The 15,403-nt window shown below is 43.0% G+C and overlaps 1 protein-coding gene across 3 annotated transcripts in view; it reads right to left on the bottom strand.

The window, feature by feature from the left end:
- Positions 1 to 14,965, bottom strand: part of CD47 (CD47 molecule) — a 60,676-nt gene extending 45,711 nt beyond the window's left edge. The window contains exons 1-2 of one of the 3 annotated variants that reach the window (XM_044442635.1): positions 14,752 to 14,965; positions 10,352 to 10,699 (exon numbers count right to left, since the gene is read on the bottom strand). In XM_044442635.1, coding sequence (XP_044298570.1) covers positions 10,352 to 10,699; positions 14,752 to 14,800 — 397 coding nt within the window. In that variant the 5' untranslated portion in view covers positions 14,801 to 14,965. The remainder of the gene's footprint in view (positions 1 to 10,351; positions 10,700 to 14,751) is intronic. The other 2 variants (XM_044442634.1, XM_044442636.1) reach the window with 2 other exon arrangements.
- Positions 14,966 to 15,403: the final 438 nt, after the last annotated feature.

Raw genomic sequence — 15,403 nt, 5'->3', positions numbered from 1 at the left:
GGAAAAGTTGAAAGCGAGAAACAGCAGCAGCAGCCTAACTATGAAATAGCTTGATTCCATGAAGCTGCAGGCTTGAGTTTACAAGAGCCAAGCAGGGCTGTAACGGATAGGACATTCTGGAGGGCTTCCATCCACAGGGCTGCCATAAGTCAGAGACAACTTGTTGGCACAGAACAGTCACATCACCTGCAGTGATACACTGTAATTATTTCAGAAAGGAATATGAATGGGTTCCTTAAGGTCCTTGCAAAATGAAGAAAAGTGAAGTATAAATCTAATGAAATTGGTGATTTTGCTATTTTTTAAAAGAACCCACCATATTTTTGCATTTTATAAAACTCCATAATATTCCAAGTCAGAAGATAAAATAAAGACAAACTGAAAAGAAAAACAAATATGTTTTCAACCACACAGCTAAGAGGCCAAAGTACAAACCTCATATTATAATTCAGGCGGAATTATAGTTTAAATTTAAAAGCCTCAAAGGACCAAAGCCATCACTATTATGACATATATCACTAACTCATTCTTCGGGTGCTGATCTTTTTGTAGCCAGAAGAACACCATACACACACGTGTGTGTGTGTGCGCACATGAGAAATTATTATTAGGCTTGATGGGAGCAATGGCTTATCGTGTCACAAAATAGTTTTAGAAAGAAACTTTATGCATGGGGAGAGTCCAAATCATTGAGAATGCTGAGTGGTCACAGGTCATCAAGCATCTGTTGTGAGGATGGGAACTTGGGGTGGAAGAGTGGAATATCCTGGACAAAGCCAGGCCTGGATAACTGAAACAGAAGGCTGAAACATTTTGCTGAACATCCCATTTGTTTCTTCCTACAGCGACAAGCTTGTTGTAAGCCGCCCCGAGGCTTCGGCGAATGGGGCGGCATAAAAATGTTTTAATAAATAAATAAATAAGTAAATAAATAAGGCCTGGAAACAAAATGGGACACTGCGGAAGGACAGGGAGGCATTTGCATGCCTTGGTGAACCCCCAGATAGACAAATGTTAAAACCCCTAATGGGGGAAAGCCTCCCACCAAGGCCCTGTAAGATCTCAGCTGGCTCACTGGTCCTAGAAAGCCCAGCACATGAAGGGTTGGTTTCAAAACCATCAAGGCAATTCAGAAAGGAAAGAGCAAATTTGGAGAGACTCATAAATGACTGGCAGCCACAACAGGGACACTTCTCTTAGGGTGGGGAGGATAAGTTATAAAACGGAAAAGGCAGGAACCACAGTAACAACTCAACACAAGCACAGAAGGTGCAAGGGACCTCGCATTTAATCAATATATTATCTGAAAGAAATGCATACCTACTGGTTTACAAACATGTGCATGAACAAATAAATCACAGTTGATTATGCACACTAAATTACAGAGGAAGCAAATTATTATGTCTTCTTTGATTGACCAGCCAGTATTCTTCTTAATATTTTGTTTTTGATATTGTAATGTATTCCTTTTATCTTACAGTCTTTTTATTGTTCACTGCTCCAGGATCTGTGCAGATGTGAAGGCATATATAAATAAAATCTACATCATAGCAAACCTATCAACCAGTTTCAGTGCATATGTATGCTATTAAACATATCAGTCCAACAGAACTCCAGTATGTTGTTTTCAACCTGGGCTAGTCTTCCTCTGCAGATACAGAGACCACCCATTTTAAGGATACTGATACATTTGAGATGATATATGCAGAGGGCAAATATTTGCTTCTTCTGTAATTCAGTGTGGATAATCACCAGTGCCTTATGTCCATATTCATTTATAAATTTCTATAAATGCATTTATTTTATATAATATGCCAATGAAAATATACTGCAACATTTTGTTGCAGATTTCACCACTTCCAGTATTCATACTATGAGTGCTTTGCTTACGCAACATAGGAGCACCTCAAGCGAAGGGAAAGTTTCAGCAGACTTGAGGAAGCCATTGTGTCTGCAGAAGCACAATCAACTTTCAGGACAATGATAGGAAACATGCATCCCATACAAGGCCCTCACCAGTCCCTACAATCTGTAAAAAATTGAAAAATAAAAAATGACACCCACTGTGACTATGGAACACCAAAAGGGGCAAAGTTACCTTGTTTGCACATTGTCTTGAGCAATTCCATCACCACTATTTTTTTTTTTAGCCTCCATAGCAGGAGGAACGAGTTGCATAATATCCCTATTTTTCATAATATACTGGGGCTGCAGCTAGTCCTGGGGAGCAGCAAGGATTTATAAAGAGCATTGATTACTCTGGTACCTGAAATCAGTATTCTCTTTCACTTCTGAACTTTCTGGAGACATTTCTGATGCAATTCCAATTTGCAACAGTGAGGGCTGGAAAGCATTCTCTCTCCCCCCCCCCACCGTGTGTGTGTGTGCGCGCGCGCGTAGCAGAGACACTTAGAAGTGTCGAATCTGCCTCCTATACTTCATTCCTTTACACATTTCCAATATCCTAACCTATCCATAGCTTATTGCTCCTATTGAAGTTTAGTACTTTCCACCTGTGCTTTGCTTCATTTCTCCTGAAATGTCATAGAGCAGTGCTGACCTAAAGCCTTTTGCAGTGGCCAAGTTAATAGCACGAAGGTTTTTAGTCAATTGTATTCCAGCTCAGTTCCAGCATGGCAACCAGGGACAGGAAATGTAATAGCTACATTAACTCAGCACAGATTACAACATACCCTGTAGTCTTTTCCTTATGGAACAACAAGCTATCTTTTCTCCCTACATTGTAATCCATCATGGCATTCCACATTTCATTGCCCTTGATTCTTTCTATCCAACTTTGCTGGTGTGTTTATTTGTCAAGCTGTGTGTACAATGTTTAACTGAAAGTTTACCCAGCAACCCATACCATTTATTGTATTTGAACCAATGCAATTTTTGCAACTTTGAACCCACGAAACTTTCCCCAGTACTCTTTATTCCAAGAGGCAGAGGGTCTCCACGGACTCAGACAGAGATCAGCAGCTTTTGATTCATATGCCCCTTTCTCTGGCATGTTTCTAACTGGGTTGCTGTGACCACCTTTATGAAGCATTACAAAATAGACACTTTTGCCTCCATAGATGTATGCTTCTTTTGTTGAGAGGGTTCTTCAACAGCAATTACAGACTTGCCCAAGGACAGCTGTCCCACCTGCACGAGCGATACTGCAGTGGTACATTCTCGTGCTGGATAAGTGCACATTCCACAGACCCTTCTTAAGTGGTGGATCCATTCCACTTAGAAATGGGAGGGCAACCTGCACTCTCCCAACCCAGAGCAGACAGGACTACAGCGATCTCTCCATCACAAACAGCACTGTGTTTTTACAAAAGGAGATTGTTCTCATTCTGCCTACTTCCTGGATTCAGTTCACAAGTTATTTGTTTGCCCAGTTGCACATGCCCCGTTCTCTGAACATGTTTGCCCAGCTGGACATTTTAGGGCACGGTCCTATGCAAATTTAGAAAGAAAAAGGCCCATAACTCCCAACATACCACATATGGGGCATGCTGCGAATTCTAAGCCTCTTTTCCTGTCTAAACTAACATAGAATTCTGCTCTTTAATGGAACTACTGTGGAAGCAAAAACCTTGAATTTAAAGAAAACTCAGTCTAATTAAAGAAAAAGGTTGCAATCCAAAAAGGCTTTTTATTAATGCTACAATAACTTAACTGGCTCATCAGCATCAAAGAGTGCCAGCAAGGAGCAACTGCCTCTTCTGTTACAAACATAGCTCACAAACAGTTATCTAATGATGACTTTTACTGCATCTGGGAATTTCAAAACACTGTAACAGAAAAAGCTGTTTTCCATCCAAAAACTTAATCACGGAAGTTCATTGTAATTTTCTTCCATGCTATTCAGCAAAGTCAAAAGCTGTGCAAGCAGAGTTCCCCCTGAGGCAGGCCTTTCATCACTTCCTATCTTCCCTGCAGCTCCAGAACAGATTTTAAGGGCAGGAAGGGGGACCCAGTGGGGAGAAAATCAGGCTTCTCCCATTCTATTAGTGGGAATTTTGGGGGAGGATTGCACATTTTTTGGACTCAGAGGAAAGTCTTCCAAGCTTATCAACACAGCAGGACATTCTTTTAAGGCCTGATTTTGGAGACTTTTGGGCAGAGGGACCCTGTGCAAGATTTCTTCCCTCTTCAAGGGAGAAAATTCCATTCTTGCACTAAGGATCCTGCATAAGGATCCACAGCAGAGATGTGAAGGTCTGGGAGAGGGGCAGTGGGTGGGGATGAAAAATTCAGAAAAACATATAGCAGAGCTTTTCCAAAGCCGTGTTTTGTATTTTTCCTAGACAACTGAAAAACTTTGGATTATGGAGTAATTTTTTTGAACAATGAATAAAATGTTTCAGACAAAGTGTATACATACTTTCTCCTCAACATTTTTTTCTAAAAATGAGGTGATGCTTATGTAACAGTATCAGATCATTGCAATTCTTGCAAGGACAGCTTCTGTTTTTAAAAGTCCATGATATAAAAAAACAGAAGTAGTAACTGAAATTGATAGTAATAGCTCAGCGGATGGGATTGATTTAATTTCACGTACAGTCACTTGGTTCAACTCTCCTCCTGCCCTCTTTTTCCCCCTCAGTTCTTTTTATGGGAATGAGGGCTTTTTATCTGCTCAGGAAATGTCAAGAACAGTAAATGCAGGTATGTTGGGGGTGTGCAATCAAAAAAACATGTAAAGGTTATCCAGACATACTAGAAATACACACAACATGTAGGTAGCCCCCCTTTCCCAGGTTCTGCAAAGAGGGAGTCTATACAGGATGTGTTTAGGACGTACTAGGTACACAATTAGGTACACAGTTTGGAGGAGGGTTGGGGATCATATAGGCAGTTTGCTCGAGGCACAGGAGAGTAAGGCAAAAGGCTTGACTGGATTAAGGCAAAAGGCACAAAAGGAAGAGATTTCAGGAGGGGCATTCATTAGCATAACTAAGGTGTACATGGGGAACAAAATTTGCAACATGGTTTGCTGATCAGAACAGAATCCCACTTAGTTCTAAACCTGCTCTTACAGTGTTAGGCTTTTGGCAGTCGTATTATGGCAGAGCTTTCCCTCATTTTGTCCAGACAATACTGTGGAGGAGAGACCTCAAGGAGACACAACTTTATTTAGAATACTAATATTGATGGTTTCTTCTTTTGTTTAATTTTGTTTTGCTTTGCCTGCACTTTATAAACTAGTGAAATCAAAGTTGTTCTTTACAATTCAGGAAAGGGGGGGGGAGTTTATAATTACTGTCTGTACTGTACATTTCATATGTCAAAAAGATAATTTCATGCCAAATAAAGTTGCACATTATATATATATGTACGTATGCATGCATGCATGCATGCATGCATGTGTATATAATGCTTTTAATGTAACAAAGTAATTTTCAATCTCACAAGAGTGCTAATATTTCATAGGTCACTGACAGCCAGTGTAATACACAGATGAGAGTATCAGGCTGGGCCCACTGGTGTCTTTAGGAAAGTCACTGCTTCTCAGCTGAACCTACCTCACAGGGCTGTTGTTTTAAGGACTGAATGGAGAGGGAAAGAAACTTGTAACCCCACTCCCTTGGGTTCCTTGCAAAAGGAAAAAAAGGTGTGATATCAATGCAGTATAACTTTTTAATTTTTCCAAATATTTCTATTTTTTCTGGAGAACATTTTTCCATGGCTTCAAAATTTCTGTAAATGTTATATCGTTAATCCCTGATCATTCCATGATGCTTCTGAGTCGGGTTTTGCAAATTTGCAAATTTCTGCTGCTTTATCCTCCCCCAGAACTATTTTATATTTAGAGATTGATTGTGACCTTCCAAATCTTTGGCTACAGACAAGGTGGCAACATGTAGAAACCAGGAAGAAAGGACACATTCCATCTTTTTGTCCACTTTCTTGTGCAATACATAATATTAAGGAGTTCAGGTTCAAGGCTGGTGACCTCAACTTATTTTTATAAATAAATTGATAAGCTTTTTTAAGAGTGAGGAGAAGACATCTACTTAATTTATTTTTCTTCCTGATACTTTCCTGAGGCAGCTGCTACAGTCAGTTGCAAAGTTAATCCTCTGTGGAATGCGGTCTCCAAGGAAAGCTACTGGATGTCCATTCTTCTGCTAGCAGCTGCAAAGCTGCTCTGACTGCTTTTTCTTCTCATATTGTAATCAGAGTTGCTTACATGTTCAAGCTTACACCCAAGACCTGTAATGATCCATGTGTCTGATTGTCATGCCAATATCCTATAATCACTACTAAATATTGGCGTGACATTACGTTATGTCCCCTTTGCAAATTTCTCACATTGTTTTGATTATGAATACACTATCTACCCATTTGCTCACCTACGCTGCTCCTGTGTAAGTGACTCAAAACCTATAAAACACTCTGTATAAGTTCTGGAATTTTGCAGTTGCCAGGTGCGTATCTCCACCTGGCAATGCTGTTCATGAAGGTTTGTTTTTGCAGAGGGGTTTCCTGGTGTTGTCACCAATAAAACTGCTGAAGTTCGTAACACAAACTTCTGTGGTTCTGTGTGGCTCTGTGTGTACATTCTTATGGGCTGCTAATCTGGGACTTCCTGACACTTGCTAACGTAACTGGGTTTAGATAACACAGTAAGCCACATCTCAGCAACAATCCACACGCAGCCCCCTAGTCGCTGAGTGTGGCTTATCATGTGGTCTGACCCAGGCACAGTGAGCCTCTCTCCACCATCCCAACCTTAACTCTCAGTCTGGGATATCTATTGTAAATTGCTTGGGGCTTAAGTTACCAAATTCCTCCTCCTTCCAGTTGACCACAATGTAACTATTCTGTACAATATGAAACATTTGTAAAGGTTATGTATATATCGGAGACAATCACCATATTGTAAGCAGAAGAGGGAGGGGAACTGTAACCAAGAAAACAATGCAGTTGTTTGTGCTTAAAACAACCTGCCTTGTATTCTACTTAATATTGCAAGGTATGGGATAGATTGGGGCCGGCTTGGCTTTACATCCACACAACCCCTGTACAAAATATTCCACATGTCACAGAAAGGGTTAATCTATGTAAATTATCCCCTCAGGCTTCCTCTCAGCTTAAACTGAGCACTTAGTTGCATGCAGAAGCCTTGTACTCCATTGACTTACATAGAGTTGCAATGCATTTTTAAAATGTTGCCAATTTTTAAATCATAAGAGCATTATTCATATGAAAAGAAAGCCAACTTGGGGCCCAAACAGATATTATGCTCTTCATGCAAATAGTAATTGTGGTCATGGCTTGAGAGAATTAAATCCTTTGCTCCAGCCATGGTTCCGATCTCCGCACTCCCGTGCTGTCTCTCTCTCTCTCTCTCTCTCAAAAACACACACAGAGCTATTTATACTGAGAGGTCAGCTAACATGGTTGCATTAATGCAAGTTTTCTCCTAAAGCAAATACAGCAGCCAATAAAAGCGGCCACAGATGTAGGAGACAGCAGTCAATCACTGCACTGAAAGAGAAATCCCACACCCAGAAGAGCCAGCCTTAGATTTATGGAAACACATCAAGTGCACGCTTTGACACACACAAACATAATGAGTCGGAATTACTAGTTTACCTATATCTGGTAAGATCTCTATGACAAAAGCAAGAAAACCCTTAATAATAAAGCTCTTTATCAGTATGACAGAACCATGCAGTAACAATAGAAGCAAAAAGTTAATTAAAAGTAGAAACATTGGCTAGAAACAAACTGGCAATTATATAAAGAGTAAGTAAGTTTCTGAACCAAGGTGTTTGTTTCCAGTGGTCACTAATACCAATGGAGAAGACTGATTATCCGGTAATTTATCTGATCAGTTTTTAATACTCAATCACAACATGAGGTGGCACAGGATAACTGAACATTATGTATCTCAACTTTCCTTACCAGTTAAATGTACTGACCACACATTGCATGGCTTTAAGAAAAAACCCTCTCACCAAGTCAATCCTTAATTTTTAAATGTCTGTCTTGAGCCTTCTCAAAACTAAAATCTAATGGCTTGGGGAATTATTTCCCAAGCCTTATGCAATCACACATTCGAAAACATACCAAAATATCCATGCCTTAGAAACACCAGAGTAGGCCTGCTCAGCTCAAAGAATTGTAGACGAATAGAGTTGGAAGGGGCCAGGAAAGCCATTGAGTCCAACTCCAGCTGTTGCAGGACACCATGTTACACCATTCTACTCAGTGGGCTTTCCAGTTTCTTTTTGAATGTTTCTAGTGTGAGAGAGCCCATGACTTCTCTAGGCAACTGGCCCCACTGTTGTGTTGCTTTGACAGTGCAGAAACTTTTAACTTGATATCTAGCCTGAATCTACATTGTCTCAACTTGAGTTGATTATTCCGTGTCCTGCACTCTGGTATCAGCAAGAAGAGATCTTGACCTTCCTCTTTGTGACAGCCTTTGAGGCACTTCTAGAGGGGTATCATACCCCCCATCACTCCTCTCTTCTCAAGGCTGAATATACCCAGTTCAAGCAGTTTCTCCTCATAGGGCAGTTTTTCCAAACCTTGGATCATTTTTGTTGCCCTCTCTAGATCCTTTCTAATTCTCTGCATCTTTCTTAAATCTTGGTGCCCAGTATTCCAGATGGTTTGACTGGTGAGGAGTATAGGAGAACTACTACTTCTCATGATTTGAAAGTGATACTTCTGTTAAAGCATCCCAAAATAACATTTGCCCTTTTTGCAGCCACATTACATTGTGTATAGCCTGTTGTCCACAATCATTCCAAGGCCTTTTTTTTTTCAGTTCTGTTGAACCATGTATTTACCATTATATATTGATGCATTTGGTTTCTTTTTCCTAGGTAAAGGACTTCGTACTTGTCCCCTATTGAACCTCATTCTGTTGCTTTCAGCCCAGTATTCAAGTTTATCAAGGTTGCCCTGGTTCTTCTAGGGTGTCTCCTATGGCACCCAGTATTATATGTTCTCCAAATTTGCTTTTCTTTCCTTGTATGTCCTCATCTAGATCATTAATAAAGTTGCTGAAGAGCACTGGACCTAGGACTGAACCCTGTGGCACCCCACTAGTTAACCTCCCTCCAGTGTGAGAAGGTGCCATTGATGAGCACTTTGTGTGTCCAATTTAGCAGCCAATTTTGTATCCAACAAATAGTTTTTCGATCTAGTTCACTTTTTGTAAATTTGCTTATCAGAATATTGTGGGGCACTACATCAAAAGATTTGCTAAATTCAAGGTAAATTATGTTCACGGTGTTCCTTCTGTCCATTTGGGAGGTTACCCAGTCAAAAAATTAGATTAGTCTGACAGGATTTATTTTTGATAAATCCCTGTTGGCTTTTAATTTCTTTGAGGTACTTGCAGACTGATTTTTTAATTAATTTGCTCCGGACCGTTTCCAGGAATCGATGTCAGACTAGCTGGTCTGTAGTTCACAGATTTGTCTTTTTTCCCTTTTGTGAGGGAAACATTAGCCCTTCTCCAGTCGTCTGACACTTCTCTTGTTTTCCAAGATTTATTGAAGATAGTAGACAGTGGTTCTGAGTGTTCCTCCACTAGTTCTTTTATGACTCAGGGATGGAGTTCATTGGCCCCTGGAGATTTGAACATCTTTATTCCACCTAGGGAGTCCTTGACCATTTGTCTGTCAATCTTGGGCTGCCATCTCTCACTTTCAGCTTGTACTTCCTCTTTGTTCTAGATTTTCTGGCAAGAGAAGACAAACTAGAGGCAAACTAGAAATTGAGCACCTCCACTGAATTATCATCTGTTATCTCTCTGCCATCCACTTTTAAGTAGCTGGCTACCTTTCTCTTTCACATGTCCTTTGGTTTGGATGTATCTGAAGCTCCTACATAACTGAGCTCTTTCTATTCTTATGTACCATCACTTATATAGCAGCTATGCAATTCTTTCTATACCACTTCAGCTTCCATCATCAAGACCAATAGCAGTCAAGAAACATAGTAAGAGCCATAACGAAAAAGAAATAAAATATCTACCTAGTCCAGCATTTTTTTTCACACAATGGCAATCCAGCTGCTCTGGGAAGTCCACAAACCTTCATGACTAGAAGTTGCTGGTAGCTTCATTTTCCATGAATGTGTCTAATCTGCTTTTAAATTAATCTCAGATGGTGACCATCGCTACATTCTGTGGCAGTCACTTCCACAGTCTTGTGAAAAGTAACACTTCCTTTCAACTCTCCTGACTCTCCTACCATTCAACTCTATTGGATGACCCCTTGGGTTGCAGGATTATGAGAAAGGGAGCAAGAATCCACATCATGTCTGGAGTTAAAATACTGAAGCATCAGACTCAAAATGTAATAGAGAAGATGACAAACAAGCTTACCTGAGTTGTATACAAGTTCAACTATAATTTTTCCTTCTCTATTAGATTCCGCTACTTCACAAGTGTAGTTTCCTGGAACTGCTTCCAATTTTGATAGTGAAACAGAAGCATTGCCATAACGAAGCTCTGGCAGGCTCACATTTGCAGACTGAAAACTACTGTTTCTGAAAAAAGTTTCTTCAGAACCATCATAAGAAAAAAAAAAGTTCCCTTGTACCTTCCACTTCAAAAACATCTGTTTAGTATCATTCAGCTTTAGATTAATTATCTTACAAGGTATGAGAACAGTTTGATTGCAAGAGTCCATTTTTACAGAAGTAACATTCTGGAACATCAACTGGGCAGAACCTGAAAGAAGGAGAACAAAGTTGCTAATTATTTTTGTTTTAAGAATTTTGTGCTTGCATTGTAAACTGTTGATATTTTAACAGGTAAAATGTATCCTTGTATGTGGCCTGCTCCTGTGCAAGTCCTAAGGGCCATCCTAATGTATTGTGATCCACTTATTCATTTACATTTTTACCCCACTATTCAGCATATACATAGATATATTTCTTATTGCTGAAGAAATGGAAATTTCAAGTGTATTTTTTATCCCATGACTGCTTCAGTCTTGAAACAACACCTATTGACAGCAATATAGGAAGCATCAAATCCGACTAACTGTTTTTCTAATGGAGTATTTGTTAGTCTTTCTTTAGGAAAATCTGCCTTTAGTTATTTGTTGTAATTGCTTCGTGCTAAAGTAACTGTTAGCTATCATGAACATGTCAATGGGAAAGCAGGACCAAAACAACCAGAAGCATTTAACTTCTAAGTCTCAAAAGAGACTTTACAAGACTCAACCAATGCATGCTCTACAAAGCACTTCCATATTGACGTTTAAATTTCATAGTATTAACAGTTTATTTCTTTGAATATCTTGGGCTTCCTAGGAATAGTACCCACCTTATCATGGCTTATCATGGCCTTAAGCTGCTGTGAAGCAAACTTCTGCTACCATCACAGGTACCCATAGTTTCACATTTTTTTTAAATTCCTGAGAAGTATTTTGGAAATAATCCTATTTTGTCTTTACTGTTCCAATAGTAGGAACCTTGGATCAGATTTAAGAAGGTCACATATTTAAGCGTCCCACAACTGCCATTCATCTGGAAGCTGCTAAACCATACATATTTTGACCAGTAGGAAAACAGCATGTAAATCTGCACTCAAGGTGGTTTCTAATGTTAGTCTAGCTTAAGTTCCATTCATTGAAACAGGAGCACTATAAATGAAACCAACTTTAGATGCAACTCACCTAGGAACACCAACAGATACAAGAAAACTTAATTCCCTAAAAGTGCAGTCTTATGCATGTTTAGAGAGAAAAGAAACCCCACAACTCCCAGCATAGGAGTTACAGCACATGTTTCTATCTTAATTTGCAGGGGAGTGGATCCCAAATGGGCATTTTTCCCTTCAGCCCTCAATCTAAGTATCCTATGTAACCAAGTGAGTACTAGAACATCAAATGCCCTGTTATCTACCTGATCCCAAACATCAGGTCATGGTTCCTTGCTCTTCCTTGCCTACACTTCTTAAAGGTGTACTGAGGGGATTCTGACAATGTCAGCAACTTCCCTACCCCATTCTAAACCATGGTTTAGAGCCACCACCTTCATGCTTAACCACATTGCTGTAAAGTGGTAAAGAGCTGAGTTATCCTTAGAGCACAGTCCTGTGCATGTTTAGAGAGAGAAAAAGTTCTACAGTTCCCAGCTCTCCCCAGTAAGCCATGTTGACTGGGGAATGCCAGGATTTGTAGGATTTTCTATTCTGTCTAAAATTTAATAGGATCATATTCTAAGATCATAACCCTATAACGGTATTCTCAAAAGCAAGTCCCACTGAGTTCAATGAGTCTAATTCCCAGGAAAATGTGTATATGATTGCAGACTTAAAGTTTATCAGGATTTTTGTGGAGAACGGGTTAATAGACAAATAAATAATAGCAGATAAATAATTGGTGAGGATGATGTGACGCTGGGAGTGTTCTACTCTCTGGAGAGAAGGAATGGCTTGTGTCTCCATTGTTTTAATTTAAAGATTAATGTTTAGGCGTTTGAATTGGAAGAGTGTGATCCCTGTTGTTATATGCTACCAAGTCAACTCTGACTTGTGGTGACCCCATCAATAAAAGTCCTCCAAAATGGCCTATTCATGACATCCCTGCTTAGGTGCTCTAAATTGAAGGCTGTGGTTTCCTTTATGCAGTCAATATGGCTCACTTCATCTTATATTTGGTCTCCCGTGTGATCCCTTTGACCTACAAAATGTAGCTATTCTTTCTCAACGTATTTTCAAAGGTTTACTTTAAAAAACATAGATGCTATGACCCTTCACCATATGGAAGTGAAAGGACCAGCCATGGTATTTCCAGTTCACTGTCCTTCTGCCGCAGAAAAGTGAAACTTCAGGGGATCTGGGGCTTGTCCCTCCATGGGTTGCACTCCAGCTGCTGCTTCATTTAGTGGTGGAGGCAGCAAAACAAGCAGCAATCTGCCACTAATTTTTAACAGGAAGCTACTACAGAAGCTACAATGGCCAACATTTCTCAAAAACAAACTAAATTAGGTTAATTTTGCCTTCAGTAGCAGTTTGCCACTGAAAATCAGCAGCAAATGGCTGAGTTTTTAATTGTTTTGCCACTGAAGAAATGTTAGCAGTACAATGGTGGTGGCAACCGTAGGGGAGGGAAAAGGCAGGGGCTGAATGTTGCTGGCCCCCTGCTTTACCCTGCGCCTCCAAGAATACCAGGGCAACAGTGCTGATGCTATTTAAATAACCTGCTAGAGCTCACACAATCATGGCCAGCCACTGGATAAATAACTGTTTATTCTTTTATTACATAATAGTAATTCTCCTTCCAAATTCAAGTAAGGCATTAAACTAGCACACCTCCAAACATTTCTGTTTCCCTCCGTCCTTTGCCTCCAATTCTCATAACTGCTCCTGGGCCAATCCCAGTGCAGCTGTTCCAAAGCAAAACACATAAACTGTGAAAATTTAAGGACACAAATCCCCATCCCCACACACAAATAGGAAGCTTGAGTTCTTCTCTCAGAAGTGGAAGGTGAGAGAGATCATTTATTAGACCTGTTTTTACAAAGTTGGCAGTGGCGCATGTTGTGTCACTTGAGCATTTGTGATACTTGTATAACTGTAATTTGAAGGTCTGCATGCCAGCCAAACTGATCTCATGAAGGGTCACCAAAGGAAAGGTGTTCAGTTCACTGTTCATTTCACAGGACACACGTGATCTTTACTGAAAGGTGAGGAGGGTTTGCGAGGACTCCAAGCCTACTTCCCCACACGTGACTGACGGGCCTGGTTAATCATCTACGATGTTGCAAGCCCATCCTAGCCTGTTTCTACTGGCTTCCACCTTGCATTCCGGTGGAAGCATGCCCGGAAAAAGGAGCACGTGCTCTTTTTACCACCAGAAGGATACTGTTCCCCAGCTTGGTTGAATGCAACACGGGCGGTGGGGAAGTTGCTGGGAAAAGGTTCCGCAAAGTTTTATGAAAACACCAGCGCCAGACCAGTCGAGGGGGCACAGTTTACACGCTGCCAGAGCAGTTTAGGCGCGTTCTTCCAAGGGCAGCAGCCGTCCCCAGCCCTGATCAGCCGTGAAAGCGCAAGCGTGTGACACACCAGCCGGAGCCTGGCCCTCCCAGCAGTTTCGACACTGCCTCACACGAACAAGCAGGCGCATGTGGGCGAGGGCGAGAGCGAGAGAGAAAGCCGTCTACCTAAATGCCTCCCGTCTGTTCGGAGGCACGGCAAACGCCAGGCTGCCCGAGCCAAATTCTCACCTCCCAATCCCCAGCACGAGCCTGCTGTCGCTTCTGCCACGGCGCATTCCGAGCAGCGGGAATCCTGAAGCGAAGCTTATGGAAAGCATCAGGCGCTTGGAGAGGGAGCCAATCCCAGAGCGCATCACCCCTGCCGCTCGCCTAAATAAATGGGCTTGCTCGGAGGGATGGGGAGGGGACGCGGCGCCGGGCGAGCCGAGGCAGCCCTGCTGCCATTGCGCACTTCGGTGGGACGAGCAGCAGCCCCGGCGCGCGACGACAGCGCGGCCGTCGCCCCCGCCTCGCCCTCGTCCCGACAGCACTGCCGCGGCCGGTTGCCAGAGCCCCGAGCCACGCGGGGCCTCCGACGCCCAACGGCTGCGGGTGGCGCAGCTCCTCCGCACCGGCCAGTCCGCCAGCGCGCCCGCGCTCGGACAGGGGCCGGGGAGGCGTTACGCGGAAGGAAGGGCGGGCGGGCGGAGCGGAGAGGGGCGAGCGGAAGGAGGGCAGCGCTGAGCCCTCGCCCAGGGCGAAGGGGGGGGGGGGAGGGAGCAAGGAACTCACCGGCGCCCACGGTGCCCAGCAGCACCCAGCACACGCGCAGCGCCCACATGTCTCGCCTCGGGCTGGGGGCCGCTCTCCGCTGCGCCGATTTCTCCTCCTCGCACGCCGAAGGACGGGGCGGCGGGGGCGAAGGCGAGCCGGAGCGGGGACCCGGAGCCGCCCAACCCGCAGCCTGACAGCTTCTGCCGCTTCTTCCAGCCGCAGCAAGCGGGGCGGGGCCACACCCGGCTTTCGCTTTCGCTTGCGCCGCGGGAGGGGATGGAGGGAGGGAGGACAGAGTCCCCAGGAGCCGGAGCGCAGCCGTTACGCGCCGCGCCGCGCCGCGCTCTGGATCGGCGGGCTGGGGGTCTCTCCGCGGCGAGGGCGAGGCTGCCACACGGAAGAGGTGCTCGGGCTTCCCCCTCGGGCTGCTGTATCCCTGGACCCCTCCGAGCAGCTTCGTGCCTCAGCCGTCGGTGGTCGCCGAGGCTCCCGACCGGAGATGCCCACCCAGCGATGAGAAGTCTTCCGCTCCTTCGCTCTCTAGCGACGCAGGGCTTGCGCAAGCTTCGGAGTTAACGCAGAGCTCCTGGCGTGGCCGAGGAAGATTTCTGCGTCACACTGAAGCTTGCTTCCATCAAGAGAAGTGGGCGCTGTCAAGGATACCGCCTCG

The sequence above is a fragment of the Varanus komodoensis genome, unplaced genomic scaffold, assembly GCF_004798865.1.
Source record: "Varanus komodoensis strain SLA01 unplaced genomic scaffold, ASM479886v1 scaffold4, whole genome shotgun sequence".
Lineage (NCBI taxonomy): Eukaryota > Metazoa > Chordata > Lepidosauria > Squamata > Varanidae > Varanus > Varanus komodoensis.
Note: the sequence above shows the minus strand (reverse complement) of the source record. Positions and strands in the feature narration are given on the sequence as shown.